The sequence below is a fragment of the Ailuropoda melanoleuca genome, chromosome X (assembly GCF_002007445.2).
Source record: "Ailuropoda melanoleuca isolate Jingjing chromosome X, ASM200744v2, whole genome shotgun sequence".
In the NCBI taxonomy this organism is placed as follows: Eukaryota; Metazoa; Chordata; class Mammalia; order Carnivora; family Ursidae; genus Ailuropoda; species Ailuropoda melanoleuca.
In genome coordinates this window covers 61640416-61663268 of record NC_048238.1, presented here as the reverse complement: position 1 = coordinate 61663268, position 22853 = coordinate 61640416, and the positions used below count along the sequence as shown (strand labels likewise).

The window sequence follows — 22853 nt, the reverse complement described above, 5'->3', positions numbered from 1 at the left end:
GCTGGCTGTCTCTATCTCTGTTGAATAAATAAATAAAATCTTTAAAAAAAAATAAAATAAAATATTTTCATCATTTCAAAAAATTTGAGCCCATTTGTAATCAACCCTCATTCCCACCTCCAAACCCAGGCAAACACAGATCTGCTTTCTGACAACATAAACTTGTAATTTCTGAGTATTTCATATAAAAGGAATCATACTATATATAGCATTTTTGCATCTGAGTGAAAGTAAAAGAAAGAATCTTGCACTGACCCATGTTGTTTATTTTACTGAGCAGAATGCTAACAATATATTTTCTAGTTTAATTTTTGCCTTTTAAATTTGATTATGGATGTCAGAACTTTTGCTTGTAATATTTATGTTACCAAATATATAAATCCTTTTCGTTATGATTTCTGACTTTGGTGTCATGATTACAAAGTCCTTCATTCTACCACAATGACATTAACGGACCCCTGTATTTGCTTCTTATATTCTTATGGTTTCATTTTTACAACTTGATATTTATTCTGCCTAGAATTTATTTCACTTTAAAATGTGTGAGGAAAATACCTAATTTTATTTTTCCAAATGGTTAACCAGTTGCCTTTACACTATTTGTTAAATAATCCAGCATTTCTCCAGTGAGTTTAATTGTAGCTTTTGATCAAATATTATATACATACACACATAAATGTATACATATATATCTTGGATTGCATATTATGTTACATTGATCTGATTGTTTATAACTGTGGCTTTATAAAATATCTAAATATCTGGTAGTGCTCTGATTACTCTTAGTTTTTGTAGCACAGATTCTTCTAGATTAACTCTAGAATTGCTTAGTCATACCTTTCCCCAATCCCTCTCTTCCAAAATCATTTTAAGATGTTTTCATTGAAACTGCATTAAATGGATAGTAAAATGTGGAAAGATAAATTCAGTTTTGCATGTGTTAAGTTTTAGATGGCATCGGGACATCCATGTGGAGCTGTTCAGCAGACTCATGGGTAATGTGGGTCTGAAACTCAGAAGAGGAGTTAAGACATGAAAAGAAATATAGGAACCACCCACATCGAGGCAAAAAAACAAAAAAATGAAAAACAAAAAAAAAGTCTCGCCATAGGAATAGAAAATTTAGTTAAGTGAAAAAATGGAAAACAAGAAAGAGAGATGTATAAGAGTTGTGTGTTGAGAAATATCCAGATCTGAGGGCTAGAGGAGAAATTGGACCCATCAAAAGAATATTCCAATATAGGAGAATGAGGATGTTATGTTATTACTAAAATCAAGAAAAGGGAGAGATTTCAGAAGAAAGAAATATCATTATTTCAGTTATCTTTTGGAAGTTGAATAGAAATTTCTCTCATATGAAGCCTCTAAAAATGGTCAAAGGTATATAAGTGGACAATATAATGATACCAGAGGATGAGGGACAGGGATATGAGAAGTTGTTCAATGAGTATAAAGTTACAATTATACAACTATAGTATAACTGTTGGACAGCATAGTTCCTATCGTTGGCAATAAGAGTTATAGGCTTAAAAAACTTAAGAGGGTAAATCATATTGTGTTAACACAAGAAAAGGGACAAAAGAAAACTTTTTGGAGGTAATGGATATGTTTATTACCTGGATTGTGCTGATGGTAATATGAGTATATTCACATGTCCAAACTCACCAAATTGTATATATTTATTATGTGCACTTTGTGTATACCAATTATACCTTAATAAAGCAGGAAAATGAAAATAAATTTTAAAAAATGAGAACCCATTGAATTGGATGCTTAAGGGATTCTTTCAAAAAGCAGATAGCAGTAAGTTGAGTGATAAAAAGGATATAAAAGCTCTTAGTATTGCCAAGGCCATATATTTTAATACCAAGTGTTTAAAAAGTTGTGCAAATATTCAAGGGTTTCCTTTCTCCCTCTCTCTCTCTCTCTCTCTCTCTCTTCCCTCCCTCTGTGTCTCTGTCTTTAGCAACACTTGCTGTTGGTATTGATGAAGATGATAACACAGAATTTAGTGTACAGGAAAACTGTGAAGCAGGAAAAAAAGAGAGGCTGTTGCATAATTTCCAAACCCCTTATTTATAATCTAATTGGTCCATTAAATGATTTTTGTCTTCTATTAGTCTTTACTAAATTGTGGGTGCCTGGGAATACTTGAATATTTTCAGTGATTTATGAATGGATTTTTAGAGAATGATGGCTGGCAGCTATTTGGAAGATAATGGGGATTTGTGTGTTTCTGTGGGTGGGTGGGAGAGCTATGAAGCAATATTCTGATTAAATCACATAAACCCCTAAAGTGGAATTTCAGTCTATGACTTCCACTTCCCCACCTAAAAGGGAATTACAAAAAAATAAGTAGTTAATGGGAAAAAAATTGAGTTAAGTTTAAGGTTGCGAATGGACCACTGTTCCTACACTGGCATCTTTTGTCATTAAATAGTGTGTTCTCTAGACAGCTAGCATAGTAATCAAGACCTAATGAGAAAAATGAGAGAGAGAATTTAATATATGAAATCAAAAAATACTTGATGGGAAGTGAGATTGCCTAGAATTCCTCTCAGTGGCTTATTTTTCTTTTTACAGCTGCATAATAACCTTCTCATTCTTACCAGAAGTTGGAACAGAAAAGCATAATAGAGTCTTAAAATACAAAAAGAGCTTTTTTGGTACTATTTCCAATGAGTTCTGTACTATTTTCTTCCTCATTTTGCTGATGGAGAATGTTAATCTGATTGATTTAACTGTGTGATCCTTTTGTGATGATTAAGTGAATTGTATCATGTGGCCTAGACTAATATCATAACTTTAAGATATGCTAACCATATTCTCTTTCAGTTATGAAAATGTAGTTAAATGTGTGTTTACTTTGAGATTTCCATTAATTACATCAGAGAGATACAGAGACAAAATAATCAGAGTAGTTGCCCATACTATTTCAACAGTCTAACAACTTGAAATTCAGTCCTTTATAATATAGCTGTTGATTCAAGAAAATTAGTCTTCTAAATGTCTAAGAGAAAGAAAAATATCTTTAAAGCAGGGCTTACATGTTACACGTTAAAAATCAATTAAAAATTGTGTTAATTTTTTCTAGAAAAAACTCTACAAGCTAAAAGAAGCATTATATTTTTAAAATACAGTAAAAAGCAAATTTAGCCAAAATCACCAAAAAGTATTACTAATCTTTCAGCAGTTTCAGTTCCATTTCTTCTTTTCTGAGAGAACAGGTACTTCCCTGATACAAAGCTTCTGACTTACCTCTAACTTCCACCTTCTAGCTCCTATTTCTTTTTCCTTTCCCTGTGTGGAAGTGAAGAGAAAGGAGATGTGGTAAAGCTACCTGGCTTCACCCCTCACACAACTGCAAACTCTAGCAAAAGTAATAGATGACTCAGCTCTTTAATGTGAAGTTCTATGTCTACTAAAATATATTAATGGTTGAGCAATTTTAAAGATTTTTACTATCCTGAGAATCAAACTGTTTAAAGTATGAGAACAATTAACATCTGTAATGTTAAATTTTATGGCAAAGTCTCTTTTCAACTGTATCTATTATATGGGTGTGCATATAAAATATAGTTCATCATAGTTACTCAGTTTAAGTGTATGGCTACCATATAGAGTGCCCTCTAGAGTTTTCACTGATAATAATTTTACTTATTTATTTTCTAATTTGCAGAGCTGCTTTTCCTGAGGAATAAGCAGATACATTGACTGTGTTTTGCTTTAACCTTGCAGTAATGTAGAAGCTATCTGTAAGCAAAAGAAAACATGCCTTATTTAGCTGTATCACTTATACCTTTTTATTTTAGAAATCTTCAAAACAGTTTTTATTTACACCTAATGAAATACTCAAACCCTGCATCTATATGTTGCCAGTAAAGCAGAATTGTGTATAGTTATGAGCAAGTAAGAACAGAAATATAAAGCAAACCTATAAGGAATGTTACAAATAATGATCTTATTGATGAGCACTCTAACGTCTATTCTGACAGCATGAGTACTAATATCAGCTCTGCAGCTAAACCTGTTAACAATTTCCCCCTTCATTTAATTTAGTTGCTGATTACATAGGACTTGACATTTCCTGTGATTTGAAATGTCTAAATAATGATTAAAGTCTCCTCCATCTAGGAATCATTTTTATTAAAAAATAAATTGAATTTATGGTATTCAATAGAGGCAGCGAAAGCATTTGATAAAATACAACATCCATTCATGATAAAAACCGTCAACAAAGTAGGTGTAGAAGGAACATACCTCGAACATAATAAAAGCCATATATAAAAAATCCACAGCTAATGCCATCCTCAATGGGGAAAAATTGAGAGCTTTTTCTGTCCAGTTAGGAACAAGACAGAGGTGTCCACTCTCACTACTGTTATTTAACATAGTGCTGGAAGTCCTAGCCATAGTAATAAGAAAACAAAAGACATAAAATAAATCCAAATTGTCAAGGAAGAAGTCACACTTTGACTATTTGCAGATGACATGATATTCTATATAGAAAATCCAAAAGACTCCAACAAAAAAACTGCTACAATGGATGCAGGAATTCAGTAAAGTTGCAGGGCACAAAACCGACATACAGAAATCTGTTGCATTTCTATATACCAATAAAGAAGCAGCAGAATAAGAAATCAAGGAATTAATCCAAGGTACAATTGCACCAACAACCATGAGATACCTAGGAATAAACCTAACCAAAGAGGTAAGAGATTTGTTCTCTGAAAACTATAGAACACTTATGTAAGAAATGAAAACGACACAAAGAAATGGAAAAACATTCCATGCCCATAGATTGGAAGAAAAAAATATTGTTAAAATGTCTGTACTATCCCAAACAATCTACATATTTAATGCAATCCCTATCAAAATCCCAACAGCATTTCACAGAGCTAGAAAAAACAATCCTAAAATTTGTGTGGAACTACAAAAGATTACTATAGCCAAAGAAATCCTGAAAAAAAAAGCAAACCCAGAAGCATCACAATTCTGGACTATATTACAAAGCTGTGGTGATCAAGATGGTGTGGTACTGGCACAGAAATAGCCAGATAGACCAATAGAACAGAATAGAAAACCCAGAAATGAGACCACAACTGTATGTCAATTAATTTTTGACAAAGCAGGAAAGAATAGCCATTGGGAAAAAGACAGTATCTTCAACAAATGGTGGTGGGAAAACTGGACAGCAACATGCAAAACACAACATGCACAAAATAAATTCAAAATGGATAAAGGACCTAAATGTGAGACCTGAAACCATACAAATCCTAGAAGTGAACACAGGCTGTAGCCTCTTTGACATTGGCTCTAGTAACTTCTTACTAGGTATGTCTCCTGAGGCAAGGGAAACAAAAGCAAAAATAAACTATTGGGACTACATCAAAATAAAAAGTTTCTGCAGAGTGAAGGAAACAGCCAACAAAACTAAAAGGCACCCTATGGAATGGCAGAAGATATTTGCAAATGACATATCTGATAAAGGGTTAGTATCCAAAATATATAAACAGCTTATAAAACTAAACACCCAGAAAGTGAATAACCGAATTAAAAATGGGCAGAAGAGGTGAATTGACATTTTTCCAATGAAGATATACAGGTGGTCAACAAACACATGAAAAGATGCTCAACATCACTCATCATCAGGGAAATGTAAATCAAAACAAAAGTGAGATATCACCTCACATCTGTCAGAATGGCTGAAATTAAAAACACAAGAAATAAGTCCTGGGAACAATATGAAGAAAAATGAAACTTGTACACTGTTGGTGGGAATGCAAACTGATCAGCCACTGTGGAAAACAATATGGAAGTTTCTCAAAAAATTAAAACTGAACTGTCCTACAATCCAGTAATGGCACTACTAGGTATTTACCCAAAAAATACAAAAACACTAATTTGAATGGATACATGCACCCCTATGTTTATCGCAGCATTATTTACAATAGCCAAACTATGGAAACAGCCCAAGTATCTATTGATAGATAAATGGATAAAGAAGATGTGGTATATACATATACAATGAGTTATTATTCAGCCATAAAATAAAGTGAAATTTTACTGTTTGTAATGATATGGATGGAGCTAGAAAGTATTATACTAAGCAAAATAAGTCAGTCAGAGAAGACCAATAGCATATGATCAGTCATATATGGAATTTAAGAAACAAAACAAATAAGCAAATGGAATAAAAAAATGAGAAAGAGGCAAACTAAGAAAACACACTCTTAACTATAGAGAACAAACTAATGGTTACCAGTAGGGAGGTGGGGGGGGGTGGGTNCTAATATTACATTGCATGTTAACTAACTGGAATTTAAATAAAAACTTGAAAATCACTAACTTGATAAATAAATACGTTGAATTTATGGTGGACTTTGCATTAAAATTCTGGTAAAGTTTTGCTGTATATCTTAAACGTAATTCTCTATGTCCTCATGTGAGTTCCTCAATTAGTCATGTATTTTGTTTGTTTTGTTTCATTTTGTTTTTTCCGGTTAATGCTCCACGCTCATACAGGGCACCTCTATATATCTTTCCATGGAAGGAACGGATCTGGAAAATCCTTAGGAGGACTGATAAATATTTTTGTTCTGCTTTCTTTTTTTTAAGATTTTTATTTATTTATTTGAGAGAGAGTGAAAGTGAGAGAGATCAGAGGGAGAAGACTCGCTGCTGAGCAGGGAGCCCGGTATGGGGCTGGATCCCAGGGTCCTGAGATCACGACCTGAGCCATAGGCAGACAACCAACCAAGCCTCCCAGGTGCCCCTTTGTTCTACTTTCTATGGTGAAATAAAACATCAGCAATCAAGAGGCTGAGAACTTCAACTAGTGTTTATCTAAATAATCTCAATGACATGACTGTGCATAAAGAAGAGAGAAACATGGGTCACCTGGGTGGCTCAGCCGGTTAAGCATCTGCCTTCAGCTAAGGTCATGATTCCAGGGTCCCTGGATCGAGCCCTACATCGGGCTCCCTGCTCTGCAGAGAGCTTACTTCAGCCCCTCTCTCTGCTGCTCCCCCTGTTTGTGCTCTCTCATGCTCTCTCTCTGTCAAATAAATAAATAAATAAATAAATTATTTTAAAAAAGAAAAGAAGAGAGAAACATTACTGTCTTGTTTTACTAAGGAGTGGATGTAGGGGTAATCTAAGACAAGGCTTTATTTGGTAGACAGCCTATGCTGTGAAGTAGCCACTTTTCCTAGCTCAACACAGAGAGCTTTTTAATAGACTTGTTTCTCTGAATTAATTTTTCTTAGTTTTATTTTTTCACATTTTTAGAATATTGAATTTTTTATTTTATCAAAAGCCAATTAATTAACATATACTGTATTATTAGTTTCAGAGGTAGAGTTTAGTGATTTATCAGTTGCTTGTAAGTGCTCATCACATCACATGCCCTCCTTAATGACCATCACCCAGTTACACTATCCCCCCACCTCCCTCCCCTAGAGAAACCCACAGTTTTTTTTTCCTATAGTGAAGACTCTCTTATGGTTTGTCTTCCTTTTGATCATAAAAGGAATACATGTTCATCACAGAAAATATATGAAAATACAGTGAAAATTTTGAAATAATCCTACCTCTAAGTAATAACTATTCTTAAAATAGCAGCAGGTGAATATTTTTGCCAGTGTTTTCTCTTTGCATAATGCAGTTGTGTGTGTGTATTTGTGTGTGTTCACATACACTTGCCTTTCCAAAAAATTGGAAATGTACTATATTTATAGTTTTATATCATGTATTCAAAATTACTTTAATCATTTTTTCTCTTATTACAACCAGCAAAACAAATTCATTGTAAAAATATTTAAATATAAATAAACAAATTTAAAAACTAAAAAGTATCAAAATAAGTGAAATTAGGCAAAAGGAACAAAATAAAATTGCCTGTAATTCCATCCAGAAATAATAATGTCAATGTTTTGGTAAAAATAATGTCAGTCTTTTTATTGTAAATGAAAATGTACACTTCTTTCCTTTTATAAAATTAATCATAGGGGTGCCTGGGTGGCTTAGTTGGTTAAGTGTCCAACTCTTGGTTTTGGCTCAGGTCACGGTCTCAGCGTCATGGGATGGAGTCCCTCAGTGGATCCATGCTCAGCATGGAGTCTGCTTGAGATTCTTTCCCTCTCTCTCTCCCTCTCCCTCTGCCACTCCCCTGTTTGCTCTCACATTCTCTCTCTAAAAAATAAGTAAATAAATAAATAATTAAAATAAAATAAAATCAAGATCACAGTGTACCTACATAGTAGGTTTTGTCACCTTCATTTGTTCACTTTCCAATAGATGATGAATGTTTTCCTTATTATCAACTATTCTTGTCCTTCATTTTTATAGTATTTATTGAAGGAATAGGTCCTAAATGAAACAACCCTCTATTGTTAAGCACATAGGCTGCTTCCATGTTTTTCCCCAATTATAAACAGCAGAGTAGTGGCCATCCTTGTATTTGCACCTATCCACACTTATTTCCTAGAGCACATTGTTAGAGTACAATTGCTCATCAAAGCACATATGATGTGAATTTATCATTTATGTCTCTTTTATTTATTTATCTTTAAAGATTTTATTTATTTATTTAACAGAGAGAGAGAGCACCAGCACAAGCAGGGGGAGCGACACAGGAAGAGGGAGAAACAGGCTCCCCGCTGAGCAGGGAGCCCAATGCCAGGCTCAATCCCAGGACCCTGAGGTCATGACCTGAGCTGAAGGCAGACGTTTAACTGACTGAGCCACCCAGGCACCCCCATTTGTGTCTTTTTAAAATAAAGAAATTATTTAAGTGATCTCGAGAAAAGCATTCTCAATAAAGTTTTGAGGAATGAAAAATGAAATCATAGCCTTTTTTTTCCCATAGAAGAGTCCAGTAAAGTTCCAAATGAGGCAAGTGCTCATAAAGAGGAGGACCACCATGCAGTGTCTGCAGATAATGTGGTATGTACATTTTGAAATTCTTTCCTCATGATGGATTTCAAGGATATGTTTCCAGTTGGTAATAATATCGATGTTACCATAATTAAATCCTGTTCCACTTCACAAGCCAAAGCAAAGCTGTCCCCAATGAAATTATTATGTCTTTGAGGGTTTAAGAAATGAAATTAAAAGCATTGTCATTTTTGCCTCAAATTTTTTTGACTGAAGAGATTTGCAAATATAAAATCTAACGCTTACTACATACAGACATTTTATACTTATGTTATTTTTCTTTAACACAGCAAAGAGCAGATTTCTTTTCATTTAACATATGGGAGAATTAAGACTGAGGTTAGGCTGCAATAACAAAAGAAGCCTTTTTGGGTTCTAGGACTTGTATCTAAGGGTTCCTGATTCAGAGTTCCTGATTCAGACTATACCTATATCTACTATGTTTGGAACATTTCCTTCTTTCTAGTTGAATTAGACTCTCTTAGTCTTCTTAAAAATTGCACCGATGAAGTAAAGACAATATTAAAAGACTGAGTAACATAGAGACAGACTATACGTGGATTAAACTGGGCTTTGTGAAAACTTAAACATTATTGGTATATAGAAATGTTCTCCAAGCAGCTGTTATAGCAGCATCTGTTTGTGTCCTGACTCCATCAAGTAATACGGAAATCGAGATAGTATTAAAGTCAAACATATAGGCAAATGCCATTTAGTTTTTTCTTTCAAATCATTGATTTTTGCTTGATTGCAATATTTAAAAAAACGGTCCCTATAATGGATTTTTCTGTTACAAAACGGGTGTAACTTCATTTATCCTGGATTCCATTACAAACATTATTTATATGACACTATAATTCTGCCACATCTCCTTAATAGAAGTTGAACACATAAAATATAGTTTTGCTCTTTTTTGTTAGGCATAAACAATTTATAACAGTATTCTCCACCTGCAGAATATATTTTAGGATTACATTTTATTGATTTCAATTGATGTTTGACCCTACCAACACAACTCAATAGGCATATAGGAAAACAAACATTGATTTTGATGCAATGTTTCCATTAGCTAGCTGGTTATAATTATTTCTGGGGCGCCTGGGTGGCACAGCGGTTAAGCATCTGCCTTCGGCTCAGGGCGTGATCCCGGCGTTGTGGGATCGAGCCCCACATCAGGCTCCTCCACTGTGAGCCTGCTTCTTCCTCTCCCACTCCCCCTGCTTGTGTTCCCTCTCTCACATCTGTCTCTCTCTCTGTCAAATAAATAAATAAAATCTTAACAAAAAATATTATTTCCACAATTAGTAGTGCTAATATTCTTAAATTCCATGAAGTAATAATCTCCTCTGCTCTAGATTTGAGTTACACTAAACAAGTTATATACAATTATTTACAAATTAAAACCTTTTTTTCCCCTGTTAACACATGCTCATCTTTAGTCTGAATTTCTCTGCATTGGATTGCCCCTCAGCAGACATTTGGAAATAATAAATGAAATAATAGTATGCAATGACCCAAGTCACTTTGGGGCCTATTTTTTGAAAAAAAGCAATTATTTTTTAGAGACAGAACTTCAGACCTTCAAAGGCCCATCTCCTCTACTTGTAACTTTTGAGTGTCCCCAATTATTCAGAGATGACAAATTACAAAAACATTTAAGACCAATTTTTATGCACAAATCTATAGAGTGACCTTTGGTGTTTTATTCCCTGGATTACTTATCTCCTTTTCTCCAGAACTGATCCAAACAGAGAATCTAAAAAAAAATTTTAGAAGATATCAAATCATAGTAATTTTAATTAAAAAAATTAGATTCATCTCCAGTCAGCAGTAGAAAACAATTTCCTTGCAACTATCCCCTTGACTCAGAAGCCTGCAGGTCACACACCCTGTTACAGTTACATATCCTCATAGGCAATGTATTAATATGACCGTTCCAGGTATGTTTGGAACTTTTAAAAAATTGTTATTCAAATTCCAATGAATTAAAATACAGTATAATATTAGTTTGGGGTGCACAATATAGTGATTCAATGCTTCCATACAACACCAGGGCTCAAATATTTAGAGCTAATTTTGGTTTTGGTTTTGCTTTTTAAAGAAATAATGTTCCATGATTAGAGAACTTTCCTTGCCCCCATGGTTGGAGTTTACTGGTCATCATGTCAGCAGTAAGCTGTTTTGTTCACTCTTTTGACAGATATTTAATTAATACCTACTGTGTGCAAAATACTGTAAAACTATGCTGCACCTTAATTCTAAAGCTAATGGCAGTTTAGCATCTCTCTCTCTCTCTCCCCCTTCTTACTGTCCAGTGAAGGAAGAAAATCACCAGTTTATTATTATTATTACATCATAAATGTCTGCTTTCAATTGTCTAGCTAATGGAGTGCATTAAATAAGTGACTTAAAAAACTGTATTTGACTTTGGAATGCATATCACATGTTGATATTTTACATTAGACGCTGTAAAGGAGTACATGGTAATTAAAAAACAAAACAAAACAAAAACCTTGCAACAAAGTAAGTATGCTTAGCATTAAAAAGACTGCTCTTACAGGAAGTGAGTTTCCAGTCACTGGAGGGCACTATTTAAGCAGAATTCAAATACCTATTTTTTTCTCAGAAATATTGTGAAAGAGATTTTTCTATTTTAAATAGTGCTATAATAATTTTCTATTTAATGAGCAGTCATCAATTAAAGGTAGTGAAAAGTGACTCAGACACACACTGGATATAACACTGAAGAACCAGTCAGTTATCAGAGTTTATTCTGGATAACCTAGACTAGATAACCCCATCATTAAAACTTAACATTGAATGTTTATGTTCTATACATTGTTGGGTGTAGTAATGATCAGATATATATTTATGAAAACTTCTCTACTTGTGTTACAGAAAATAGAAATTATTGATGATGAAGAAAGTGACATGATAAGTAATTCTGAAGTTGAACAAGTGAATTCTCTCTTGGATTATAAGGTGAAAGTAATTTCAAATTCTGAATTCATTAAGAGAAGGTACTAAATGAGGCAGACTTTTACCGTGCCTATGTACTAGCTTATTTCACTTTCAATTTTTTTTTGATAAGTTTACGTGGGGCTCCCTATTGACTTTCTCAGGCACCTGGATATCAGTCAGGATATGGACAATTTAATCAATTATGACTGGTTTAATGGTTATTGTTTTAAACAAAGAGCTTGCTCAGTGGGAGTAGGTATTGATAGTGTACATCAAGGTGAGGCAGGACATAGTGGTAGTTAATGTGAAGTTTATGACAGCTTCTTTAAAGCTAATGTTTATTTTTAAATGGTGGTAAAGGGAAGATTTTTTCCAGTGGCCCTTTCTAATTTTATCTTGAATTGCAACTTCTGTAGGTGATTTTTAGGAAACTTGTTTTAGAAGTTTAAAAACAATTCCCAAAGCAAATATCAAATGACTATAAAGATAGATGAACTTTTCTTAAAGACACTGGTACCTAAACTGAAAGGCTTACTTTGAGAGTGTGCCATACATAACTTTATTTTATTAAATTTTGACATGAGCTGTCTGTCTATATCAACATGTTTTCTGCATAGATATTAATTGTTATCTTTTGTTAATCAATATCCTATCTTACTAGGTAACTTCGGGCCTTCTGAAATTTTGACCAATCATTCTCTCCATACACAAAAGTCCTTTTCTTGGAATATCATAAGTGTTCAAAGCAGAGACCAATAACTTAAAATGTTAACAGAAAATAACATTTAATCAGAAAAGACAATAGCTGTCATTTTCTCTAAAATATTTTTGGTTTTACTATAATTGAAAGTTATGTCATTCAACAGATCGTTTCCTAAATGTTTATAACATATCAGACTTTATAATATTGAATACTGTAAACAGAAGACAATTATTTTTTGAAATTTGATAAGTGCTTAAAGAGCACAGTATAACCCTGTATTGAAACTGTATTTTCAACTAGTAAAATCATAAGGTTGTTATTTCTGAACTACAAGAGATCATTCTAGTCTCTCCTACATGGTCATAAAATATGTCTAGATGCCCAGTTCAGGGTTAAAAGGGCTCTGTGCCACTTGGCACAGGGTATGGAAACTACAGAGCAGAGGAGTGAATTTTACAGCTGCTAAGTACTCTCCACTTAGCACTCTCAAAAAGGTCAAATGGGGTTGAGCTCAGAACAAAGGATACTTTCCAGAACCTTATCCTTCTGGAGTGCCACTTGAGAAGGTTTGGAGCTAAAGACCAGGGTAGGGTATAGTGTATCCAACCCAGGAATGCTAATTAACATTTTTATTGAACTCTACAAGACATTTAATGATCCTGTGTTTTCCACTGTGATAAATGCTGTGGGAACAAGGAGTCCTTAACTCCCTACTAGGAATGTCTTTGACAACACATCACCATCCTAAATAAATTTATTTCCTTTAACTCTAAAAAATTAGCACCTATATAGAAATATATTTTTTCATAATCATTATTAAAAACACTTCACCTCATCTGTGAATTGTATTGCCTTAATTCTAAAGTCAAGACAAATTAGTAAAAGAGAGGCAGTGGCAGACTAGGAGACTCCTGAGCTCACCTCTTCCCACAGACACACGAGGGCAACACTATATCTATGCAACTAACTCTGAAAACAACATGAACACTTGCAGAAGAGACATTCCACAGCTAGTTTTAAAGAGAAAGCCACATCAAAACGGTAAGAGGGACAGAGATGGTGTTGGGAACCAAACTCCCTATGTGACTAAACACAAACAGGAGGGACATAACTATTGAGAAGTGAGAGACTCAGACCCCACTCAGGGCTCTGTTGGCCTTGGAGACACACACTGGGAAGACAATTCCACCTAATGTGTGACTTTGAAAACCAGCAGTCTTTAACTCTGGGAGCTTTAAAATCAGTAAGCTTAATGCCAGGGAAGCTGGAGGTTGATGGGAAACCAAGTACCTATCCTTAAAGAGCCAGCCCATTAGTAATATAAATGGGCCCAAGACACAGCACAGAAACAGTAGTTTGAAAAGTGGCTGCATTATACATGAAAGTGATTTATTGAGTAATCTTAGAACATGTGCTGGAAGGACAAGTATCTGCAAATTTCTACAAGAACAAAAGTGCAAGCTGTCACCTGTTTCTTTCCCTCACCCAGTGTAAATAGACAGAGGCTTAAAAGAACCATTTCTAACACTTTCCATCTTCCTTGCCAGCACCAAGTGCTTCACCCTGGAATTCCGCTGTGGACCAACTACACCCAGCCTACCTGTCATCTTGGCACAATTTCCAAAGCTGCTAGCACCCAACCACACCTGTTATGCAGCTTAGGCCCAGACCAGTGCCACTCCAAAGTACTCCAGTCCTAGGGGTAATAAACCCACATACCAGGCACCCACAGTCCCTGTAGCCAGGCCTCTTAACTGTATGTACAGGGACTGAGCCCTGCACTTCTGTGCAGTTTTGGCAGAAAGGTTAATAGCATACTGCTAGGATGTATAATGGCCTCACCCACCAACCAGTCCTACCTGGCCTCAGCCAGCACTCTCAAAAGTGTGTTCACAGAGGGTGAAGTGGGCCATTGCAGCTATCTGAGCTGAAGGCAACCATGGCTCAGCCACAAGAGAAGGGTACATACAGCCCACGCAGGGGACACCTGTGGGGCACTTGATTCTGGTGACGTGGGGACACTGCACTATAGGGTACCACAGGACCTCTTCTACACAAGGCCACCATTTTCAAGATCAGAAGATGTAGCTGACCTACTTAATACATAGAAACAAACACAGAGAGTTAGACGAAATGAGGAGACAGAGGAATATGTCCCAAATGAAAGAAAAAGACAAAATCACAGTAAAGAGTGAAATGAAACAAAGATAAGCAATATGCCTGATAAAGAGTTCAAAGTAATGGTCATAAAGATACTCACTAGACTTGAGAAAAGAGTGGAAAAACCCAGTGAGAACTTCCAAAAAGAGATAGAGAATATAAACAAGAATGAGTCAGAGCTGAAGAATTCAATAACTGACATGAAAAATGCACTAGAAAGAATCAACAGCAGATTAGAGAATGCAGAAAAATGGATCAGCGATCTGGAAGACAGGATAATGGGAAGTAACCAAACTGAACAGCAAAAAAAAAAATAATGAAAATAGAATAGGTTAATAAAACAATGCAACACTATCAAGTATAATAGCATTCACATTATAGAAATCCCAGAAGAAGAGAGAGAGAAAGGGGCAAAAAAATTTATTTCAAAAAAAATAGTTGGAAACTTCCCTAACCTGTGGAAGGAAACAGAAATCCAGGCGCAAGAAGTAAAAAGAGCCCCAACAAGATGAACCCAAAGATGTCCACACCAAGACACATATTAATCAAAATGGCTAAATGTAATGATAAAGAGAGAATTTAAAAGCAAAAAAGAAAAAACAATTACAAACAAGAGATACCCCATAAGACTATCAACTACTTTTTCAGCAGAAACATTGAAGGGCAGAAGGGATTGCATATATTCAAAGTGATAAAAAGAGAAAAAAAGAACTCATACAACTTAGAATACCCTACCCAGCAAGGTTATCATTCAAAAATGAAAGGGAGAGAAAGAGTTTCTCAGACAAAAGAAGTTAAAGGAATTCATCACCACTAAACCAACTATACAAGTAATGATAAAGGGACTTTCTTGAGTGGAAAGATAAGGCCATGACTAGAAATAATAAAATTAAGAAAGGAAACACTTTCACAGGAAAGACAAACATATAGTAAAAGGTGGAAGATCAGTCATTTATAAAGCCAGTATGGAGATTAAAACACAAAAGTAGTAAAATCAAGTGTGCCTAAAATAATTAGTTAAGGGATACATGAGATAAGATGTAAAATAAAACATCATATACATAAAACATGGAGGAGGGAGTAACAATCTAGGGCTTTTAGAATGTGTTCAAACTTAAGCAACCATAAACTTATTATAGACTGCTATACACATAAAATGTAATATATGAATGCAATGGTAACCACAAATCAAAAAATTAGAATAAACAAAAAATAAAGGGAAGGGAAACTAAGCATCACACTAAAGAAAGCCATCAAAACATAAGGGAAGTAAACAAGAGAAAAATGAAACAGAGAAGAACTACTAAAACAACCAGAAAACAATTTTTTAAAATGGTGATAAGTTGAGGGCTTCAGAGGGGAGGGGGGGGAATGGGATGGACTGATGATGGGTAGTGAGGAGGGCACGTGTTGCATGGTGCACTGGGTGTTATACGCAACTAATGAAGCATTGAGCTTTACATCAGAAACCAGGGATGTACTGTATGGTGACTAACATAATATAATAAAAAAAACATTAAAAAAAATAAAATGGCGATAAGTACATACCCATTAATAATTACCCTAAAGGTAAATGGACCAAATGCTCCAATCAAAAAGCATAGGGTCAATGAATGGATAAAAAAGCCAGATCCATCTGTATGATGCCTACAAGACACTTACTTCAGACCTAAAGACACATGCAGATTGAAAGTGAAGGGATGGAAGAACATTTACCACACTAATGGAGGCAAAAAAGAAAGCTGGGGTAGCACTACTTATATCAGACTAAATAGGCTTTAAAACAAAGACCTGTAACAAGAGACAAAGAAGGACACTACATAATGATAAAGGGGACAATCCAAAAAGAGGATATAACTACTGTGAATATTTATGCACCCAACGTAGTGGTAAAATACATAAAGCAAATACTAACAGACATAAAGGGAGAAATTGATGTGATACAAAAATAGCAGGGGACTTTAAAACCCCACTTGCATCAATGGATAGATCATCCAGACAGAAATTCAACAAGGAAACTGTGGCTTTGAATGGCACTTACTCCAGATAAATCTGATGGTCATTTCCAGAACATTGTATACAAAAGCAAAGAAACACACAATCTTTTCAAGTGTGCATGGCACCTTCTCCATGATAGGTCATATATTAGGCCATAAAACAAGTGTCAATAAATTTTAAAAGATTAAAATAATATCAAGCATAATATTAACCACAATGGTATGAAACTAGAAATTAACCACAGGGGGGAAAATACTGGTAAAAACACAAACACGTGGAGGCTAAACAACACGCTACTGAACAACCAGTGGGTCAATGAAGAAATCAAAGGTGAATAAAAAATACATGGAGACAAATGAAAAAGAAAACACAACAGTCCAAAATCTTTAGGGTGTAGCAAAATCAGTTCTAAGAGTGAAGTTTATATAGCAATACAGGCCTCCCTCAAGAAACAAGAAAAATCTCAAATAAACAACCAAACCTTACACCTAAAAGAACCAGAAAAATAACAAAGTCCGAAGCTAGTAGAAGGAAGGAAATAATAAATATTAGAGCAAGAGTAAATAAAATAGAGACTAAAGAAATAATAGAGATCAATGATACCAAGAGCTGGTTCTTTGAAAAGATAAACAAAATTGATAAACCTTTATCCAGACTCATGAAGAAAAAGGAAAGATGACTCAAATAAATAAAATGAAGGGGGAGAAATAGCAACCAACACCACAGAAATATGAAGAATTAGAAGAGAATATTGTGAAAAATTATATGTCGACAAATCTGACAACCTAGCGAAATGAATAAATTCCTAGAAACATACAATCTTCCAAACTGTCCATGGATAGGTGAATGGGTAAAGAAGAAATAATTTGTGTGTGTGTTTGTGTTTGTGTATATGTGGTGTATGTGTATTACTTTGCCGTAAAAAAAGAGTGAGATTTTGCCACTCACAACCACATGGATGGACCTAGAGGGTATCACACTAATTGAAACAAATACAGCAGAGAAAGATGAATACCATATGGTTTCACTTATACACAGAATTTAGGAAACAAAACAAATGAACAAACAAAATAAGCAGACACTTAAATACAGAGAATAAAGTGGTGGTTGCCAGAGGGGAGGTGGGTAGGGGAATGAGCAAAGTAGTTGAAGGGAATTAAGAGGTACAGACTTTCAGTTATAAAATAAATAAGTTGTAGAGTACAAAAGTACAACATATGGAATATATTCAATAATATTATAGTAACATTGTATGGTGATATATTGGGACTACACTTACTGTCATGAGCATTGAGAAACTTGTCAAATCAATATTTTGTATACCTGAAACCAATATATATATATTGCATGTCAGTTTTATTTCAATAATAATTTTGTAGAAAACAGTAATATCCTATATAACGTATATATGTGTAAATATATATATACATTTCCACACATATGTATTTGTGAAAATTATGAAATTTCTGGATCATAAGGGAAATATGTAAAAATGTTCAACTTCAATGGAATTCCCAATTTTACACTTCCAACATCAGTGAATAGGAAGTCTATTACTCTCCTTGAGTAGTACTGTCTGATTTTTGCATGTTAGCCTTTCTGGTTCATGTGAGATATTATTGTATTGTGGTTTTAATTTTCATTTCCTGGTAATTAATACACCTAAATATTTTATTATGATACTGGCTTTTTGTATAATCTTTGTGAAGTAACTTTTCAAGTATTTTGCCTAATTTTCTAATGTCTTAATGTCTTTTCCTTATTGATTTGTTGGAAATTAGTTAGATTGTAAACTATTTTCTCCCAGAAAAAAAAATAGAAATTAAGGGTAAATAAAACCTCATATAGCAGGTCTCATTGCTGATTTCAGGATGTTGACTGAAAACAGCTTATCAGTTTTGAAATTCAATCTCTTTTCAGAAAACAGTTTTGTTCTCTTTTTGCATACGCATGCTAGTGTTCCCTGTTTTGGGATCAAAATCACGTTTTTGGTTTCTGAAGCGTATTCATCATAAGCTTCTTGAAAGCAGAGATTTATCTTATTCATCTATGTGTTACCTGGTCTAGTTTCCAGCACATACGTGCCCAGGATCTAGTTCCTGCATAAGTGAAATTAGTTTACTTATCCTTGGAAAAACTTTGAATAGTAGTATGCAAATTCTCTTTAATATAAAATCAATTAAGATTAGAAGCTGGATCACTATAACTTTTCTCCCACATTGAATTAAATAGTCTCTCATTCTTGGGATTCATTATAACAAAATGAAAGAATGGTTTCTTTTGTGCATTCAGTAATTATTACTATGCAATACTCAGTTTGTGCATAGTGGGCTTTCTGATTGATATATATTGCTAGAAATCCACATTGCTAGGAGTTTTGACTAATCCAAAATACTTATGAGACAAGTTGGTGAGTTCAGTCCCTGAGTTATGAGTAGCTATATCATAAAATAACACCTCAGTTTGGGCAGCCATTGATTACCTGCTCAGCTATCAGAGCTCCAGTCTACATGAAGCCTTGAATGCTCCCTACAATTGTCTTGGAGAAGAACTGACAAAGCTTACTGGGAATGTAGGGAAGTTTTTTTGTTTGCTTATTTCTGCTTTTTTTGTCTTTTATGTGTTTTTTTATTATATCATGTTGGTCACCATACAGTACATCCCTGGTTTCTGAGGTAAAGTTCAATGGTTCATTAGTTTCATAAAACACCCAGTGCACCATGCAATACGTGCCCTCCTTACTACCCATCACCAGTCTATCCCATTCCCCCACCCCCTCCCCCTCTGAAGCCCTCAGTTTGTTTCCCAGAGTCCACAGTCTCTCATGGTTCATTCCCCCTTCTGTTTACCCCTCCTTCATTCTTCCCTTCCTTCTCCTACCAATCTCCCTGCTATTTCTTATGTTCCATAAATGAGTGAAACCATATGATAATTGTCTTTCTCTGCTTGACTTATTTCACTTAGCATAATCTCCTCCAGGCCCGTCCATGTTGCTGCAACTGTTGAGAATTTCTTTCTTTCTGATAGCTGAGTAATATTCCATTGTATATATGGACCACAACTTCTTAATCCAGTCATCTGTTGAAGGGCATCTCGGTTCCTTCCATGATTTAGCTATTGCGGACAATGCTGCTATGAACATTGGGATGCATTTGGCCCTTCTCTTCACTATGTCTGTATCTTTGGGGTAAATACCCAGTAGTGCAATGGCTGGGTCATAGGGTAGCTCAATTTTTAACTTTTTAAGGGACCTCCACACTGTTTTCCAGAGTGGCTGTACCAACTTGCATTCCCTCCAACAATGTAGGAGGGATCCCCTTTCTCCACATCCTCTCCAGCAATTGTTGTTTCTTGCCTTGTCAATTTTTGCAATTCTAACTGGCGTAAGGTGGTATCTTAGTGTGGTTTTGATTTGAATTTCCCTGATCGCTAATGATTTTGAACATATTTTTCATGTGTCTGTTAGCCATTTGTATGTCATCATTGGAAAAGTGTCTGTTCATATCTTCTGCCCATTTTATGATTTGTTTATTTGTTTCTTGCGTGTGGGGAAGATTTTAACAAGAAAACTGAGCTAGATCTTGTTTTGTGCAATTCAGTAACTGATGTTATTTTACTAGTTCCTCTCACAAACACAACACTTAAGAAAATCTCTAAAATATACATAAATCTCTGCCTGTAATCTAGGAAGTGTTTCACAGGCTTGCAAAAAGAAGCTCCAAGAAGAAAATACTTGCACTATTAAATTATCTTAAAGTTGTTTATGTTTTTCAAACATTGCATAAATACTGAGTAGAAGAAATATTAGCATGAAAAAATAGAGACCTGTATGCCAAAAGATGATTTGTGATTTCTGCAAATGTAAGTTAATATTTTTAAAATGTTTTTTAATGGACTGTGAGTGCAGGTCATTAAGACTAAGGAGACACTACGATTCCTGTATTTGAAAAGACTGCACTATGGACTCCGGGAAACAAACTGAGGGTTATAGAGGGGAAGTGAGTGGTGGGATAGGTTAGCCTGGTGAAGGGTATTAAGGAGCGCACATACTGCATGGAGCACTGGGTGTTATACTCAACTAATGAATCATTGAGCTTTACATCGGAAGCCGGGGATGTACTGTATGGTGACTAACATAATAAAAAATCATTAAAAAAAAACTAATGATGTACTGTATGGTGACTAACATAACATAATAAAAAAAATTTTTTAAGGAAAAAAAGACTTCTCGGTCACCACTTTACTAATACTACGGCTTTGACAGTGAATACTAAAATAATCAAGTGTAGAATTAGTCAAACATAATATGGTAGAAGCATTTTAAATTTTATAACACTTACTTATAATTTAGATTGCTGTAGAGTGCCTGTGGATAAGGAATTCAGCTTAAACAATCATTTGCAGATGATGGTCTTGATATTAAGTGGTCTGAAAAGGAAGCAGTTTTATTAGGTAAAATAAGTTCTAAACTGAGCAGATAAAATAATTGATGCAGTTCACAGATTGAATGTGATTAATATAACTTTATCCTCTCAATTGAAACAATAAGAATGACCATAGAATTAACTAATTTTAATATCTTTTATGCAGTTCTTTGAACATATACTGTTAAGGTCCTGCTATTCTCTTTGAGACCAGTTCTCCAGCTACAGAGAATACTCAGCTTATTTTTAACATTTTTATGTTTTGTGTGTGTGTTGTTGTTTTTTGTTTGTTTGTTTGTTTTTTGCAAGAGGGCTACCTAACAATTTAAATCAAGTTTTTGATATATAATTTCCATACAATAAATTTCACCTCTTTATATAGTTAGATAAGTTTTGACAAGTGGACACAGTTGTGTAACCAAGACCACAATTTATCTGCTGATGAACACTTGTGTTATTATTAGTTTTTTGCTATTATGAATAAAGCTGTTATGAATAGTCATGCACGTCTTTTTGTGGACATGTGTTCTCATTTTCCTTGGGTAAATACTTAAGAGTAAGATTGCTGAGTCAGATGGTGAGAAAGAAAATTTATATTATGTTTGATTTTATAAGAAACTGCCAAAACATTTTCCAAAGTGTCTGTACTATTTTATAATCCCACTAGCAATGTATAAGACTTCTAATTGGTCCACATTCTCACCAGCACTAGCTATTGTCTCTCTTTTTAACTTTAGATATTGTAGTAGATTAGTGGTAATATTTCTGTGGTGTTTTAATTTGCATTTCGTTAATAACAAATGATATTAAGCATTTTTCACATGTTGATTTGTCTTCTTTGATGAAGAGTGTGTTCAAATATGTTTCCTGTTTTTATTCTGTTGGTGGTCTTAAAATTATATTATAAGCATTCTTTATGTATTGTGAATACAAGTATTTTATCAGATATGTGATTTGCAATTATTTTCTTCCAATATGTATCTCATATTTTTATTTTCTTAAAAGCATCTTTTGAAGAGCAAACTTTTTGTTTGTTTTAATTTTAATGTAGTCTTTTACGTTTCATGCTTTTTGTGCCTTTTTTTTTTTTTTGATTTGCTCTTCCTTGCTTTATTTTTTTTACTAATATATATTTTTTATTATATTATGTTAGTCACCATACAGTACATTCCCGGATTCTGAGGTAAAGTTCAATGGTTCATTAGTTGCGTATAACACCCAGTGCACCATGCAATACGTGCCCTCCTTACTACCCATCACCAGCCTATCCCATTCCCCCACCCCCTCCCCTCTGAAGCCCTCAGTTTGTTTCTCAGAGTCCATAGTCTCTCATGCTTCATCCCCCCTTCTGATTACCCCCCTTTCTTTATCCCTTTTTTCTCCTACCGATCTTCCTAGTTCTTATGTTCCATAGATGAGTGAAACCATACAATAATTATCTTTCTCTGCTTGACTTATTTCACTTAGCGTAATCCCCTCCAGTTCCATCCATGTCAGTGCAAATGGTGGGTATTCATTGTTTCTGATGGCTGAATAATATTCCATTGTATATATGAACCATATCTTCTTTACTGTCCTTCTAATTGGATTGCTTTTTTAGAATTTTATTGTGCATGAAACATGTATAGTCCTAGGTTGCATAGGGTAATTGTATTGTTTGATCTTTTCTC

The 22853-nt window shown here is 34.5% G+C and overlaps 1 protein-coding gene across 3 annotated transcripts in view; it reads left to right on the top strand.

Annotated features, from left to right (window-relative positions):
- The window catches only part of HDX (highly divergent homeobox), a 284176-nt gene that overhangs the window by 195899 nt on the left and 65424 nt on the right, over positions 1-22853 (top strand). For all 3 annotated transcript variants that reach the window (XR_004622468.1, XM_034649783.1, XM_034649784.1), the window contains exons 7-8: positions 8870-8946; positions 11836-11919. Coding sequence is in view for 2 of the 3 variants with exons in the window: in XM_034649783.1 (XP_034505674.1) it covers positions 8870-8946; positions 11836-11919 (161 nt within the window). In the remaining variant the exon portion in view is untranslated. The remainder of the gene's footprint in view (positions 1-8869; positions 8947-11835; positions 11920-22853) is intronic.